This window comes from Typopeltis vanoorti, chromosome 11, assembly GCF_054136105.1.
Source record: "Typopeltis vanoorti isolate ZY-2024b chromosome 11, IOZ_Tvanoo_1.0, whole genome shotgun sequence".
In the NCBI taxonomy this organism is placed as follows: domain Eukaryota; kingdom Metazoa; phylum Arthropoda; class Arachnida; order Uropygi; family Thelyphonidae; genus Typopeltis; species Typopeltis vanoorti.
The window spans coordinates 89,664,507-89,680,700 of record NC_143559.1 but is presented as its reverse complement, the minus strand read 5'-3'; the positions used below and the strand labels follow the sequence as shown (position 1 = coordinate 89,680,700).

At 37.6% G+C, this 16,194-nt stretch overlaps 1 protein-coding gene across 1 annotated transcript in view; it reads right to left on the bottom strand.

Annotated features, from left to right (window-relative positions):
- The window catches only part of LOC150101837 (glutamate receptor-interacting protein 1-like), a 369,473-nt gene that overhangs the window by 109,992 nt on the left and 243,287 nt on the right, over window positions 1-16,194 (bottom strand). Inside the window, exon 10 of the mRNA XM_090400065.1 lies at window positions 13,986-14,177. Within this exon, the coding sequence (XP_090256191.1) occupies window positions 13,986-14,177 (192 nt within the window). The remainder of the gene's footprint in view (window positions 1-13,985; window positions 14,178-16,194) is intronic.

The window sequence follows — 16,194 nt, the reverse complement described above, 5'->3', positions numbered from 1 at the left end:
GATTCTAGCAGGATAGTATGTATATGGGAATCAGTGAATTATTTTACACGGGCGTGCACACAGTATCAATATAATAAACAAGTGTTTTTCTTCAAAATTTTTTCTTTCACATAGAGAAAAGTAAATGTTTGGACTGCTTCAGTTGTAGTGTAATTACCTGATAGTGGATACAGTCCATCCACTGAAGTACAGGTATCCCTCGATATCACCACATATATCAAAATCGCGTTAATCAAATCTAATAACCAATGGTAAAAATTACAATTCGTCCATGATCGATTACTGTATTAATAATTCATTTTATATGGTACTCTTTTAAGAAAGATAAAATATGAATGCAAAGTAAATGTTTAATAAATACTTGTACCTACATTATTTATTGCAATTTGTTTATCAAAAGAATTTATCAAGAGTCGTTTGAACAGTGTTAGTTTTTTTTTTTTATCGGCATAAATTCTACGATAAAAAGTAAAATGACTCTCCAGACCTCGGCAAATAAGCAATAAAACATAAAGAAAAAACACTGCAAATATAATACATGATGGTACAAATTAAGTGGATATTGAATCCAACATTATTTCTTAGACGAATATAGAAACTACAAGAGTTTCATGCCGAATATATAGAAACTAAAAGTTTCGGCAGATGCAAGCATAGGCAACCTTATGGGCAACTCGTAGTAAAGGTGGAGTAAGATCCAGATCACTTTCCTTAGTATTTTTCACAATGTAAAGCACATCTCCTAGAGGATATGTATGATAAATAAGTCTTTGGCTCTCTATTTCAGTAATACATGATAGTTTATTTATTTTCAGTTACAGTCTAGAAATTATTGAACAAAGAATAAAAAAAAAAGTATGTGAAAAGTGTTTGGATAGATTAGCGCGATTAGAAATGGGAGCAAATGTTGGGACTGTGGTAGAAGAGCTTCGGCAGGAGTTAACGAAGCGAAATGAAACATCTGGAAGAGGATATTAAACAGTTAAAGGAGAAATTGGCTGATGATAAGGAGAAGGAGGAAGTTAATGTAATACAGAAAGAATCAAAGGATAGTCGTATATCAGTGTACGGGGCTCGATCATTAGAGGTGTGATTACTAACAAAGTGCACAAAACATGCTTTCCTGGTGGAACAATAAAGCAAATAATGGATGTGTTGCAGAAAAGGAAATCCGAGTATCACAATTAGTGGTAGTCATGGGCAAAAATGACTTAGTTGGGGAAGAAGAATGCTGATAGAAACTTAAGAAGTTGATGCAGAAGGTAAAGAAGAATAGTGTTGTTGGGAAAGTCATAGGCATGTTGCCTAGATATGATAGCAGTGAATTGAGAAGGAGAGCAGAGATAATGAATAGAGATGGCTGAGTTGTGTGAGGCAAAGGGAGTTAAATTTGTAGATCTGTGGAGTGAATTTGAAGGGAAGTTCAAATGGTATAAACCTGATGGATTACATTTGAAGTTGTGTCTTCTCAGAAAGCAGTTGCTTTCTGAGAAGAAACAGAGTCAAGAAGTTAATGTAGCAAATGATCAGAGTCTACCTGTGAAATAGGATAGTACATATCAACAGATTGTACAGCAGGAGGAAGATGGATATGAGATTGAAGATGTGGTTGCAGCAGCACAAGGAGATGGAATGCATAAAGGTGAGGATGAGACAAGTAAGAATGGAAATCACAGTCAGGATCAGGGAAATGGGAGTAGTCAAACCAAAGAGAGAGGTGTAGTATAGCAGCCAGAATAGAGAATGTTGGTGCTGGTAGGATGGTCTCAAACACAGCGATTGTTATGTTTATACACAAATGTAAGGTAAGGAGTATTCGAAACAAAAGAGCTGAGTTTGTGGCATTGGTTGAGACAGTATGCCCAAAAGTAATTGGAATAAATGAAACTTGGTTGTCTGAGGAGGATGTGATGTCAGGAATAGAATTAGAAGGATATACAATTTTCCGGAAGGATAGAGATGTGAAAAGAGGAGGGAGGGGGGTGCTGTTAATGAGTGTAGAGGAATTGTGTCTGCAAAGTGTGGAAGTTGATGGTACATGCAGAAATTTTGAATCTGTGTGGTGCAAAGTTGAAATAAACAAGTTGGTATATCTGATAGGATGCTGTTATAGGCCAGGGAATGCAAAGAATACTGATTGTGAAATGTTTATTCAAATTAGTTGGGCATGTAAAAAGAAGGTGATCCTGATGGGAGACTTTAATTACATGAATATAGACTGGAAGGAGGAGATAGTGTATGGGAACAAGGAGAGTGAGTTTGTGGAATTTCTGAGAGATAAGTATCTTAAGCAGCACGTGATTGAAGCAACTAGAAGCTTTAATGTTTTGGATTTGGTGATAACTTCACAAGATGTAGTTGTTAATGAGGTGTTGACACTACCGCCAGTTGGTGAGAGTGATCATGAGGTACTTGTTTGGGAAATAATGAAACAAGAAAAGGTCACTGCCAAAAATGGATACATGTGGAAGTATAAAGCAGGTGATTATAGGAAGCTCTGCAGCCAGTTGGCATCAGTACGTTGGGTAGATGAGCTGAGCAGAAAGGATGTTGACAATGCAAGGAAACTCATAAGGCAGTATCTGACAAAAGCAATGTATGACTACATACCAAAGATTAAGCGAGTAAATAGAGTGGGAGTGAAATGGATGAACAGCGAAATCAAGCAAGCTGTGCTGGATAAGAAAATGTTATGGAGAAGGTACAAGGCAGTTGGTGGTGATCAGATCCATGAAGAGTATAAGGTGCAGGCTAGAAAGGTGACGAGCATGGTAAGGAAAGAAAAGGTGCAGATGAGAGAAGATTAGCTGGTCAGGCCAAGAATTAACTAAAGGACTGTTACATGGCAGACTAACAGCTGCCATGTAACAGTCTGCTGCCATGACAGCAGTCATAGCAGCAGACTAACAACTGCAAAGGATATAGTAGAATTATTGAACGAGCACTTTATCAGCATCTGGTACAATATATATAGATGAGAGGCAAGTATTAGGAGAATTGGAAGTGAAACAGAGGTGTATCAGATGTTGGTTGGGTTAGATGTGAATTAGGCTGTGGGAATGGATGACATAGCACCACATATGCTTAAATAATGTGCATCAGAGTTGGTTATGCCCTTGACCTAGTTATTTAATTAAAGTTTTGCAGTGGCTAAGGTTCCTAAGAAGTGGAAAGAGGACAAAAATAGTACCACTCCACAACTGGAAAGGAATAGAATACAGAATTGGATTGATGGACATGGCATTCTTTATGAAGGTCAGCATGGATCTGTAAAGGGTAGGTCCTGTTTCAATAATTTACTTGCATTTTATGATAAGGTGACGAGTGTGTTAGATAAGGGAGAATCATATACAGTGATATTTTTAGACTTTGCAAAAGCATTTGATAGATTACCACATGATAAGTTGGTGTACAAGCTGCAGAGGATGGGAATAGACAGGTATATTGGTTAGATGGATCAGAGATTGGCTCTCTGAACGATATCAGCAGGTTGTGTATGATGGAGCACTGTCTCAAAAAAAGAAGGGTAACCAGTGGCATACCTAAGGGTTCTGTTCTTGGGCCCCTGCTGTTTAACTTGTTTGTAAACGATATATATCATGTGGACTGACTAGGGATCTTCAGTTATTTGTTGATGATGCAAAGCTACTTATAAGAATTATAAATAGAACTACTGATGCTGAATCCCTTCAGGAAGATTTGAATAGATTTTTAGTTGGACAAAAGAGTGGGGTTGGGTTGTAATTTTGATAGCAATAAGTGCAAGGTGTTGCATTTTGAAGTACAGAAATATAAAGCTGTGTACTATATCGATGGTGCCATACTGCAGGAAGTGGATGAGATTAGAGATTTGGGAGTGATGGTTGATAGCAGACTGAAGTTTAGAGGTCATATTGCTAGGGTTGCACATCGTAGTGCTACTATGATAAGAACTACTCTAACATGCGAGGATAAGGAAATGACTGTGCCACTGTATAAGGCACTGATCAGACCACACTTGGACTCCTGTGCTCAGATCTGGTCACCTGGTTTTCAATGTGATGTGGAGACATTGGAGAGGGTCCAGAGGCGAGTGGCTAAGACAATATCGGGATGTTGGAATGCTGGCTATGGAGAGAGGTTGAAGAGATGTGGATTGCAGAGTTTGGTGGATAGCAGGAAGAGATGTGCTAGATGTTTAAGTTATTGAGAGGATTTTATCAGATTAATCCATAGGGGGATTATAAAAAGAGTAGAAGGAGAGAGGGAAAAACCAGATGTCATTCCTGAAAGTTATGTAAAAGTGTGTGAGGAAGGGTGTCAGGAGTAGATTTTTTACATGGAGAATTGTCAGTGATGCATGCAAGGAGTGTTAAGGACTTTAAGATTCATGAGGATGGTTGGTCAGAAAAGTTCTCGACCTCGATGCAACATTATCGGCAAGATTTTTTTTTTCTAAGTTGGTACATGCTTAAATCCATAAGCATCCATGTGAAATTGCAAGTCATTCTATCAAGTAGTTTGTTTTATATAGCTGTCTGAAGCAAAAGTGTTGTCTGTATTCCTTGAAATGGATAAAATTGAGTATCGTTGAGTTATAAAATTCTTTGTAAAAGAAGGTTTACTGCCAAAAGAAATTCCTTCGAAGTTCATAAGAGTTTATGGGCACTCTTCTCCTTCATTTTCGACAATTAAGAAGTAGGTTGTCGAGTTTAAACGTGGCCGTACCTAGCCTTAAAGATGATCCATGTGAAGGACATCCAAAAATTGTAACAACACCAGAAATCATTGATCAAGTGCACGATATGGTATTGGATGACCTGAGAGTCAAAGCGAAATTTTTGAGATTATAGGCATTTTATAGGGATATATTTTGCATGAAGAATTGCAAATGAAAAAGCTTTGTGCAAGATGTGCGCTGGGCTTGCTCACAGCAGATCAAAAACGCATTCGCATGAAAATCTCTGAACAGTGCTTGGAGCATTTTAACAAGAATAAAACTGATTTTGTGCATTGATTTATTACAATGGATGAGACTTTGATTCACCATTACACACCAGAATCCAAACAGCAGTCAAAACAGTGGACAGAAGCTGGTTGTTCAGCGCCAAAGAAGACAAAGTCAATTCCATCAGCAGGAAAGGTCATGGCATCGGTGTTTTGGGATGCTAAAGACATTTTGTTTTTAATCATCTTGAAAAGGATAAAACAATAATGGGGGAATATTATTCCGATCTTTTAAGCAGATTAGATAAAAAAATTCGTAAGAAAAGACCCAGTTTGCAGAAGAAAAAAATCATCTTTCATCAGGACAATGCCCTGATGAAAGATAATGCCCACAAAAATGTTTTGGCAATGGGAAAATTAAGGGATCATCCACCCTATTTTCCACAGATTTGGCTCCCTCTGACTTCTATCTCTTCCCAAAACTAAAATTCTTCCTTGCTGGTCAGAGTTTTTCTTCGAATCAAGAGGTGATTGCAGCTGTAGAGGGGTATTTTGCAGATCTTACTGCGAACCACTACAGGGATGGGATAATGGTGTTGGAGCATCACTGGAATAAATGTATGTCTTAAGGGAAATTATGTTGAAAAATAAAAATAATTTTGAAATTATAAATTCGTTTTTTTATTGTTAGGCCGAGAACTTTTCAGACCGCCCATGTATATGATAAATATGTTTTCAGTTGAATGAACCTCCCACTATGAGTCTGTCGACTCCATGCAGGGTGTAATAATAATAATATAACCAATGCATTCTTGTGAGCATTATTATTCTGATAGATCATAATTTCGAATCAGATATGGTGCAGTATCTTTCCAAACATTACCGCATTAAATACATGCTTGATGGTATCTATAAACTCATCACTTTTGTTATAGTGTTATTGGACAATTTTTTTTTAACATCATCATCATCAATTTCCTGATATGTGCCCTCAAGGGATGTTCAAGTTACAATGACAGCACTACATGATTAATTTTACATTATTATTGATTTCCTATCAACAATTTTCCTCCAAATCAATCTATTACTCGTGTATACTCTAATATTGTTGTATTTAACATTCCATGTTTCTTCACTGATAGGGAGAGAGTGCTCTATCAGTTTTATTATTTAAAAAGTATGAGGCATTGTGTGAATAATGGTTAGCTTGGGTGTCTTCAGATAATTATTCAAAATTCATGGAGATTACTATTATTATGATCAGATTGATGAACTAAAAGATTCATTGGGGAAGAGATCTCACACAAAAATTTCAAACCATGCTTAAATCTATTAACAGTTTCCACACCCATCACAAACATTCTCAGGTAGTGCATTTCATTCACTAACCACTCTTATTAATAGAACCTGCTCATTACTTTCTTGTTCACTATCCTACTTACAGAGAACAAGAGAGCATCCCTGAAAGGGATGCTCTCTTGTTCTGCCAATCTCCCTTTACTCGAAAAATCTCGTCTACATTAATGTGGCAACAATCCTCTCACACCAACTTATGTCTCAATCATATCCCTTCACCTATTCAAGGCTCTGCAAATTGCATTCTTTTAGTCTGGCTTCACATCCCAGATTCCAAAGACCCAAAATTTACAGTGAATTTTCTCTGAATTCTCTGAAGACATTGTGTCCTAGATGTCTATCTAATAATAATAAGACATCCAAAAATGTTCTGGAAGTTACTGAAAAACAACAGAACCACCAGAAAAGCATGACAAAAGGAAACAGAGATCACAAAAGATATAAAAACAAGTTTTGGATGGCACAATAGACGTTTGAAATTATGGCCTAGGTAACAAAGGCTTATGAGGTAAAACATTTTCTGTTAACCATGCAGGCTGGTTTGCCTGTTCTGCAGTATGAAATACCCGAAAAACTCCACCTTCATATGAGACTGGCTAACTCACCATCACATGAAAAGTCTTTATAAAGATTCTTTGGGGTCTAGATGGGATTTGAACTAGGGTCTTTCCAACCAAATCACTGCCTGGTGTGAAACTGGAGAGCTAAAATAACTTTTTCTTTTCTTTTCTTTTTTTTTTTTTTTGTGGGAGAGAAGATCCATCTTTGGTCTCTAGAGATCATGTTTGACATTTCCAGGATATCTGACTAGGTCTGGCTCAAAAGCCTGCTTATCATTTGCTGGTTACTCTCTACTATTAGATCAACTTCCTCTCTCTTTCATCATCACGATATGCAATGGTGAATGCTTCTTCTCTTCATATTTCCACTGCTAATGCTGGAGTCCCAGAGCTCTGCATATTCACCAGGCTTTTCCTGCTATATATAAATTATCTTCTCTTACTGACTTTAAATCCTAACCACAGTTCAATAAGAGTACAACAAAATCTGTTAGGTTTCAAGCATTCAAAGCTTCAAAATCTTCCATAAATGCCCTTAAATGCTGATTTCCTTATGATTTTCCCAGGCTATTTGGTTAAGTGGATAACTGTTCACGTTATCCAACCAATTAGCTGCACGCTCAAATCCCACTATAGTCATGATGTAGATGAACTGTGTCTTGAAGTTTTATGTTTTGATCTCTAAGAACAAAATTTTCAGAGTATCTAATCCTTAGCCAAGTCATGGTACTAACATACAAGCAATCCAGGCTGGTGGCGTGTGCGAAGTGTGCAATATACACAGGTGCCGCAGAAGAAAAAGCGACTAAAAGATGTCAAAAAATATGAGATAAGAGTTTAAATGAACAACGAATGGTACATATAATTATGAATGTATGTCGTCTTCCGTTTAGGCCTCTTCAGATCTTCCCGGTAACGAACAAATAAATTCTGAAATTTTATCCTGGATCCGATTATATAATCACTGTAATTTTTTATTAAAATTTAAGAAAATATACCTAAAATAGTTCTTCTTTATTTTTTGATGTATCATAAATCAACTTATGATTAATTGTTGAATTCTGAAAAGAAATTTGTATAAGCAGGACTTATCCGTAGGTAACATTATACTGTAGAGTGGTTTTCATTTGTTTTTCATTTCCTGTTCGTTTTATTACAATTTATTCAAAAAAAACTTTTTTGGAAAGGCGCCGAACATTAATCGCACACACAAGAAAAATACTAGGTGCCGGCGCTGCATACAAGTTTGGTTGCAACCTTCTGTGTAGGACACTAGTAAGTGTCCTACACAGAAGAAACCGCTTTACAGTATAATGTTACCTATGGATTAGTCCTGCCTATACAAATTTTTTTTACATGGAACTCAACAATTAATCATAAGTTGATTTACGATACAACAAAAAATAAAGAACTATTTTAGGTATATTTTCATAAATTGTAATCAAAAATTACAGTGATTATATAATCACGTCCAGAAATGAACAAATAAATTTCAGAATTTATTTGTTCATTTCCGGGAAGATCTGAAGAGGCCCGAACGGAAGACGACGTACATTCATAATTATATGTACCATTCTGTTACATTTGTTGTTCATTTAAACTCTTATCTCATATTTTTTGAAATCTTTTAGTCACCTGTGTATATTGCACACGCAAACCAGCCTGGCCTGCTTGTATGTATGTACTATGACTTGGCTATTTGCATATTTTTTTTTGTTTTGTTTTGGTGAGGCAAGAGTAATCTTGTGAACTTCAATGCTACTAAAGCATCTTTGTGAGAAATAAAACGGGACTATTTCACTTAATTTCCTCTTACCCTTTGACAATACCTAAATTTTGGTATTTCTCTTCATGAGCTGATATAAATTAGCCTTTCATGGCATAAACACATCACATCCATAGTCTTTGTGTTCATTCTGCTCAAGACTTCTCATCTGTACAGCTTCTAATTCTATACAAATCTGCATAACTTGAGAATATTGTTCTCCTGTCACACTTGATGACAGTAAAACAATAACTTCTACACCATTTGTAAAAATGGTGTAGAAGTTATTGTAAAACTCAAAACCATTTGTAAAAATGCTGGATGCTAACAGTATTACACTGTATACCTGATTTACCCTCCGAACCTTGGGTATACAGCGTGATACTGTTTCCTGCATATAACCCCTCGACTATCCCCCATGTACTGTGAACATTCTTCTCTTGCAAAACTTTATGCCAATGGTATTGCTTTAAGATGCCTCCTAAGCATGTCATAATTACCTACCTTGTAGTTCCATATATATCCCCTTCTTAACTGGAATTTTCACATTTTGCTACCTCCCAGGTTCAAGGCCACATGATCACTCTTCCCCCAATTGGAGGCAATGTAGCCACCTAAGTTATGGACAGGTCTTCTGATCCTATAACCAGATCCAGCATTCCTGTACCCTGAGTCCACTCCCTCTCAGTAAGTGTGTAAATTCCATTTCTTTCCTGCCATGTAACCTTTTCTCCTTCCAGTCAATATTTCTAAAGTTAAAGTCCTCTAAAATAATTACTCGATGTGTGCTCATTGTACTAATCTGCTGATGCATGTTTTCCACATCATCCCTGGCCTATAGGCAACCAATTTTATATTTTGTCCTACTGGCCTCAACCTCACACCAGATTGCCTCAAAAAATCCTACTCGTTGGCTGCAATTCATCTGCTGTCAACATCAGCAGGACCCCACTCCCTGTCCTGCCTACTCTATCCTCCCTGAAAATACCAAATCCATCACATTCTATCCCTACAATTGTCATCTGCTGTCAGTCAAGTCACACTAATACTTGTAACTTTTGACAAGGTTGTGCACTAATCAATGCCGAAAACTACTCCTCTTATTCTTGATGCTTCTAGCATTAGTATATATGTTACCGGCAAAGTGTGAAAAGCAGGTATTCTATAGAATGCGTGATGTTTTTAGGCAAAGTATGAAATGTCTGTTTTATTTTAATATTTTACATACTTTCCCTAGGCATTATATAGAATGACAAATACTTCAGCAAAGTATGAAAAAGGCTTTTATTGAAAAGATGCATTTGAAAATGTAAGTACAAAATGTAAGATACCGGATTTTTCTATAGAAATAGAAAAAGACCAGTGCTGAACTACTTGTTGCTACAAGGTAGACTGGAATGACATTTTCAATTGCACTTAACTGCCTTTTTCATACAAAAGCACTTCAAATTTCGGCACTTGGTCTTGCAAGTACACCTCACGAACCCTTGGCTGCTACCCGTGGACAGAGCAGAAGCGGCTGACCGGAGAGCTATTTCATGATCCCAAGGACTTACTCTCAGTATCATAATCACATAATCACCAGATCACAATTCACTTTATGTCCTTGGGACATAAAGTGAATTGTGATCTGGCATAGAGTTGGTTTAAAATTCCTTCAGCAGTTCCAAGTTGGTAAAAACTATCGTCTGTCACACACATAACAACCGCCAGCAGATTGCGTGAGTCACCCTGTCCCTTGTCAACGTCTGGGATAGGAACTCGTGCAGTGCCCCCCCCCCCCCTCCCCCAAAGGTGCAGGAGGAAATTTATTGTTGGAATCCATTTTCATTTTTTCAGCCTGTATTTCCAGATTCAATTTAGATCGAATTTTACCTTTGACAGCATTCTCAATATTGAAGCAAAGAGTATACAAAATATTAACATCACAACCTTCTATTTTCTCATTTCTATCGTCTTTACTCTCATGTCCACCGGTGGCATGAACCTAACTTAACCTAAACGCAACCTAACCAAAAATGGTTAGGTTAGGAAGTGCTCTGGCTCTCTGTTTGAGGCGAGCGTCGAAAGTCACGTCACTTGCCTTGCGACATTAAAAGTCACTGCCAGGAGTATTTTATACTTTGCCGATTTGCCTTTTGGCATTCTATAGAATGCCTAGGAAATGTGTAAAAATCTAAGCGTTTCATACTTTGATGTCCCACTTTCGGCATTCTACAGAATGCCAGTTTTCACACTTTGCAAGTAACATATAGAAACTGTAGCAATCCCTTAGGCTCCAACCTCCTTTAAATCCTGAATTCATTCACTTCATGGGCATCTTCACAAACACTTGCCTGTATCTGCTCTAAGTTTTTTAGTCTGCTTAACTTTAGTGAACAAAGGTCTTTCTAGACACCCAACTCCAAATCCATTCAAGTGCAGTCTATGCGCATTACAAATCTTTCCATCAAACTGACAATAGGTCCACAAACTACATTATTCCTTCTGAATAATCCATGTATTGATTCATTAACTATTTTTGTCCTTCTTACACCTCAGTCATAGCATGGCAGTGGACTTACAAACTTCATTCTCTCACTCTTCTTTTTGGCTTCTTCCAATATCTCTTTCACATTCTCCTTCATACAATGCATCTCATTTCTCTGGTCACAAGTGGCAGCCAAAACAACAAAACACATTTTCTGCATTCAAATGGCATCACTAATATTATTAATTTTTGTACCAGGAAAACAAGATTTTGTCACATGTTCTTAATGTACTCTCTTCTTATCATAGAATTCACCATAAAAATTATCTTTTTATGCTCATTCTCTTGTTTATTCTTACAATCTTCCTTTTTTACTTCAGATTCTCTTGCTTTTTTCTGTTCTCAGTTCATCCAATCTCTTGCTGTTTCTGCAACCTTTCAATCTTGTACTTTGTCCTATGAAAGACTAAGTGCTATTTCCTTATTCATCTTCTATGTTCTCTTGAACTTTCAGTATTATTCCCAATATTTACATTTTCTGGTCTTCTATCAATACTCTCTTCTTTAATATCATGCAATTTGTTCTCTCTGGCTGTCCTTTTCTCAAAAATTATAACCGGAAAACTACCAAAACTGTGGCAGGAAGCCAAAATAATTACTGTGCCCAAACCAGGGAAAGATCAAAACAATGTTAAGGAGAAAGAATTTTCCTTAAAAGAATTTCACCACTCATCAAAAGAGCACTCCCAATTGAACAAGCTGGCTTCAGGTTGGAAGATGTTGTCAGATTTGAGTCAATGAAAGCGACTCAAATCCGGAGTCACTTTCATTGACCTAACATCAGCTTATGACACAGTCTGGATCAGGGGGCCTCCTCCTAAAGCTAGGCAATATTATAAGGCGCAAAAAACTTTCCAGCTTTTTGAATCCATTCTCTCCAACAGAAAGATCCAAGTCCATATTGGTGAAAAAAGAGCAGGCCAAGATTCCTCCACAACGGTCTACCACAGGGCTCTGTGTTAGCCCTTCACTCTTTAACATCTACATGTCCGACTTACCACATACTAGCTCAAGCAAACATATGTATGCCAATGACCTAGCGATCTTAAACCAATCTACCTCCTTTGCCAACCTGGAAACAACCTTGAACACAGACCTAAACATCCCGGAAAAGTACCTAAAGCCAAATCCAAAAAAAAAAAAACTATGTCCACAGCATTCTACCTGAACAATGCAGAGGAAAATCAACACCTCAACCTCTCTTTCTGTGGCAAAATGGTAGAACATAAGCCTCAGCCGAAATACCTTGGAGTGAGCCTGGACAGAAGCCTAACCTATAAAAGGCACATCACCAACCTGCCCCAAAAAATTAAAACGAGAAGTAATATCATTTCAGGGCTTGCTGGAACAACCCTGGGGTTGTGGTGCAGAAGTCCTAAGGTAGTCTTCACTACCCCTCATGTTCTATGCAGCAGAATACTGTGCGCCAGTAAACTCTACCATGCGCACAATTAGTGGGACACTGAGAAGCACCCCTCTCCCCTGGCTGCCTGTCCTATCTAACACTGCTCGACCAAATATAGAGAAGACACGATTAAAGAATGTAATCAAGTAATGAGCCACCCGCTCATTACTTTATTATACCCCTGCACCAGAGTCTCATAAATCCACGAAACCCTTTCTGGTCCATGGACAAACTCTCTTCAGCTGCCTTACCATCAACACCTGACATGTGGAGAGAACACTGGTCCAACAATCTTCCAACAAATGGCTTCCTGGTTGAAGATCCCTGTGCTCTGCAGTCTGGTTTTGCTCTTCCTAGGAAGATTTGGTCATCTATCAACAGGGTCAGAACTAACCAGGCAGATGTGGTTACCTACTATATAAATGGAGACCGTCAGACCACCCCCACTGTGACTGTTCCCCCATGGTCCAGACAATCACTCATATCGTGAATGACTACCCAAGGTGCCAAATTTCATGGTGGTGACCTCCAGGACATCCATGAGGTGAGGGATGAGGCCCTGGATTGGCTTTCTGGACTGGACATTGACCTGTAGTTGCTTTGTATTTCTTTTGCCATAAGAATAAATAAATAAATAAATTTGTTCTCTCCGCAGTCACTCTCAAAACACTTATTAAACACTCACTCATCAGTTTCATTTTCCTGCCACAAATCTTTCGGCTTTCACGATGAAAACATCTCACAAATTCTAAGTTGGACAAAATAACATTGTTGCTATTGCCCAATCCATAGGAGAACTATACATTGGTGCGATAACATCAGTCACAAAGTAATCTCAAATTAGATCAACAATAACTGAATTTCTTAATCAAATATATCTGGGAAATTTTCAAAATTTTGTACTGTTCAAAAAAATCAGTAAGTAATGCTCTCTCTCTCTCACACCTCTATATTTCTCTCTCCTTGTTGGTGCACACAATTTCTTTGTTTTGGTTCATCTCTTCTAAAGATACTTCCATTTGAAATACTCACCTGAATGTGATATCATCCCAGAACTCTCCTCAAAACCCATTATGTAAATTAACCTGCAATCAATCAACCAACCAACAAACATCAATTTTCAGTCTAACCTCAGATTCATCATTTTAATCACACATTCTTTTCATTCATTCATTCTTGCTACCTCTGTCCATGCACTCTTCCTCCAATAGCACTATCTGAGAGAGCTAAAACCTGCAGGAAAGAAACAATAACCTACTGCTGCATCTGTAATTTCCTCTGAGCTATCTACCTCTATCTGAACTTTTATGACTCTGTTATTTATATAAAAATCAACACTACAAATATAGTTATTTTACTCATATTTCTTTGTGGAGCCACAATGCTTTTTTTTAAATATGCAATTAAATTTAATAAGGAATAAGATCAAAGAAATTTATTTACCATTAGAAGGATATGAGAGAACCGGATGAGGATTTTTCGACACATTCCTCGGCATCTTAGACGCAAAGTGCATCGGTGCTGGAAGAGCAGGATATCTGACAGAAGAAGCAACAGAATGTCCACCCATTGAAGATAATGTATTATAACATGATGGAGAATTGTACAAAATAGCATTATGAGTAGGAAGGACACCTGAATTAAGCAAAAAATTAATGCACTTTCATATTACAGTTTCATTACAAAAGCATATTTGAAGCATGTGACTTTATTCTTTTTTCTTTAGGCATTAGAAATCCAAGGGTACCTCAGAAATGCATTACTTATTCAATATAAGCATTGCAGTTTTGAGGTACTGTATGTGTTATGGATAGTTTTAAAACTAATGTAAGGATATCACAATCTAAAGGAAGTTATTTATCCTTAATTAATAACGATGTTAGATGGATTCAATTTAGAAAATTTTTATTTACAGCATAATTATCAGCAAATTTTCATAGCCATCTACACTGCTAGAATTAGGTAAGCTGAACATATCCAACAGCAATGTAATACATCTGAAAGTGATCAGTGGGAGGAAGCAGGGATGTCCACACATAATATATCTCAGAACAATACTTTATTATAACTTTAGCCACCAAGATTTTTAATGGATTAAGTACATGGAGAGATTATATCATGATAGCGACATATTCATATTCATTATAAAACACTGCATATAATACTAAGAGATGGAAGAGGAAACTAACTGAAGTTTATAAGTTAATTCATGGAATATACGGCATAGAGAGCAGATATCACTTAGCTGAGCTAGACTCATAGGGACCTATAGAACAGCATATAGGTTTAATGTTGGAGGTTTAATGGATTTTTTACAACACTCAGAAAGGATTAACAAGAATTAATGCCACAGTCATTCTTAATACCAGTGAATACAATCGCAAAATGAATATTATCCTCTGCGATCGCGCTACCTACATCCCGCTAGAACACGACCCCACAAAAACACAAGTTAAAAAATTAAAAATCTTATTTAAAAAAGTATCTTCCTGGCCCCCTGACATCACGAAAAAACTTAAACCTTTCCGCTCCCCCCCCCCCCCCCCCGAATTTACAGCTTACCAAAAATCCACAAACCCAATTCCCCACTCAGACCTATAGTAGATGCCACCAATGCACCTTGCTACAGACTGTCTAAACAGCTGACCAACTCTCTGACGCCCCTCACTGGTAGGTCCACTTCCTATATAAAAAACTCGACCCACTTTAAAGCCCTCATAGAAAATTTAACCTTGAATAAAGCAGACATATTGGTAAGCTTTGATATCTCCTCTTTGTTTACTAATATTCCCTTAACTGACACCTTATCTCTCTTACAAAAAGTTTTCCCTTCTGACATCTTAGATCTCTTTTCCTTTGCCATTAACTCTGGGTATTTTTCTTCGAAGAACAAAATCTACAAGCAGATAGAGGGAACTGCCATGGGTCCCCCCCTTGCTAATTTCTATATGGAAGATTTTGAAAAACGAGCCATAGACCCAGCCCCACTCAAACCTTCTATCTGGCTAAGATATGTAGATGATGTGTTCTCTATTTGGTCTCATGGCCCAGACACATTAGACTCCTTCCTCGGTCATCTCAATAGCCTACATCCAAGAATCCAGTTTACTATGGAAAAGGAAAAGAACAATTGTTTACCCTTCCTAGACACCTTAGTCACACGCCTCCACTGTATACAGAAAACCCACACACACACAGGCAGATACATTCACAAACTCTCACACCACCACCCCTCTCAACAATATGGCATTATTAAAACTCTTACCAAGAGAGCCCACAATCTTTGTTCCAGTGGAACCGCCCTCATTACTAAGCTTAACTACATACACAACACTTTCCTCTCCAATGGCTACAGCGATCACAGTAACAAAAAAATAATTAGTTCCTCTCCCATTCCCGGTCCTTCTCGTCAACAAGAATTTAAAAATGCCATCACCATACCCTACATCCATGGCACATCCGAAAAAATAGCCAAGATTCTAAAAAAGTACAACCTACACACAGCATATAAACCCCACCGCAAACTTACTACCCTTATCTGTTCTACAAAAGATCAGCTCCCTCCTCTCTCTCTGCCTGGAGTTTACAAAGTACCCTGTTCCTGTAAGCTGGAGTACTTTGGACAGACAGGCAGATCAGCATCCATCCGGCT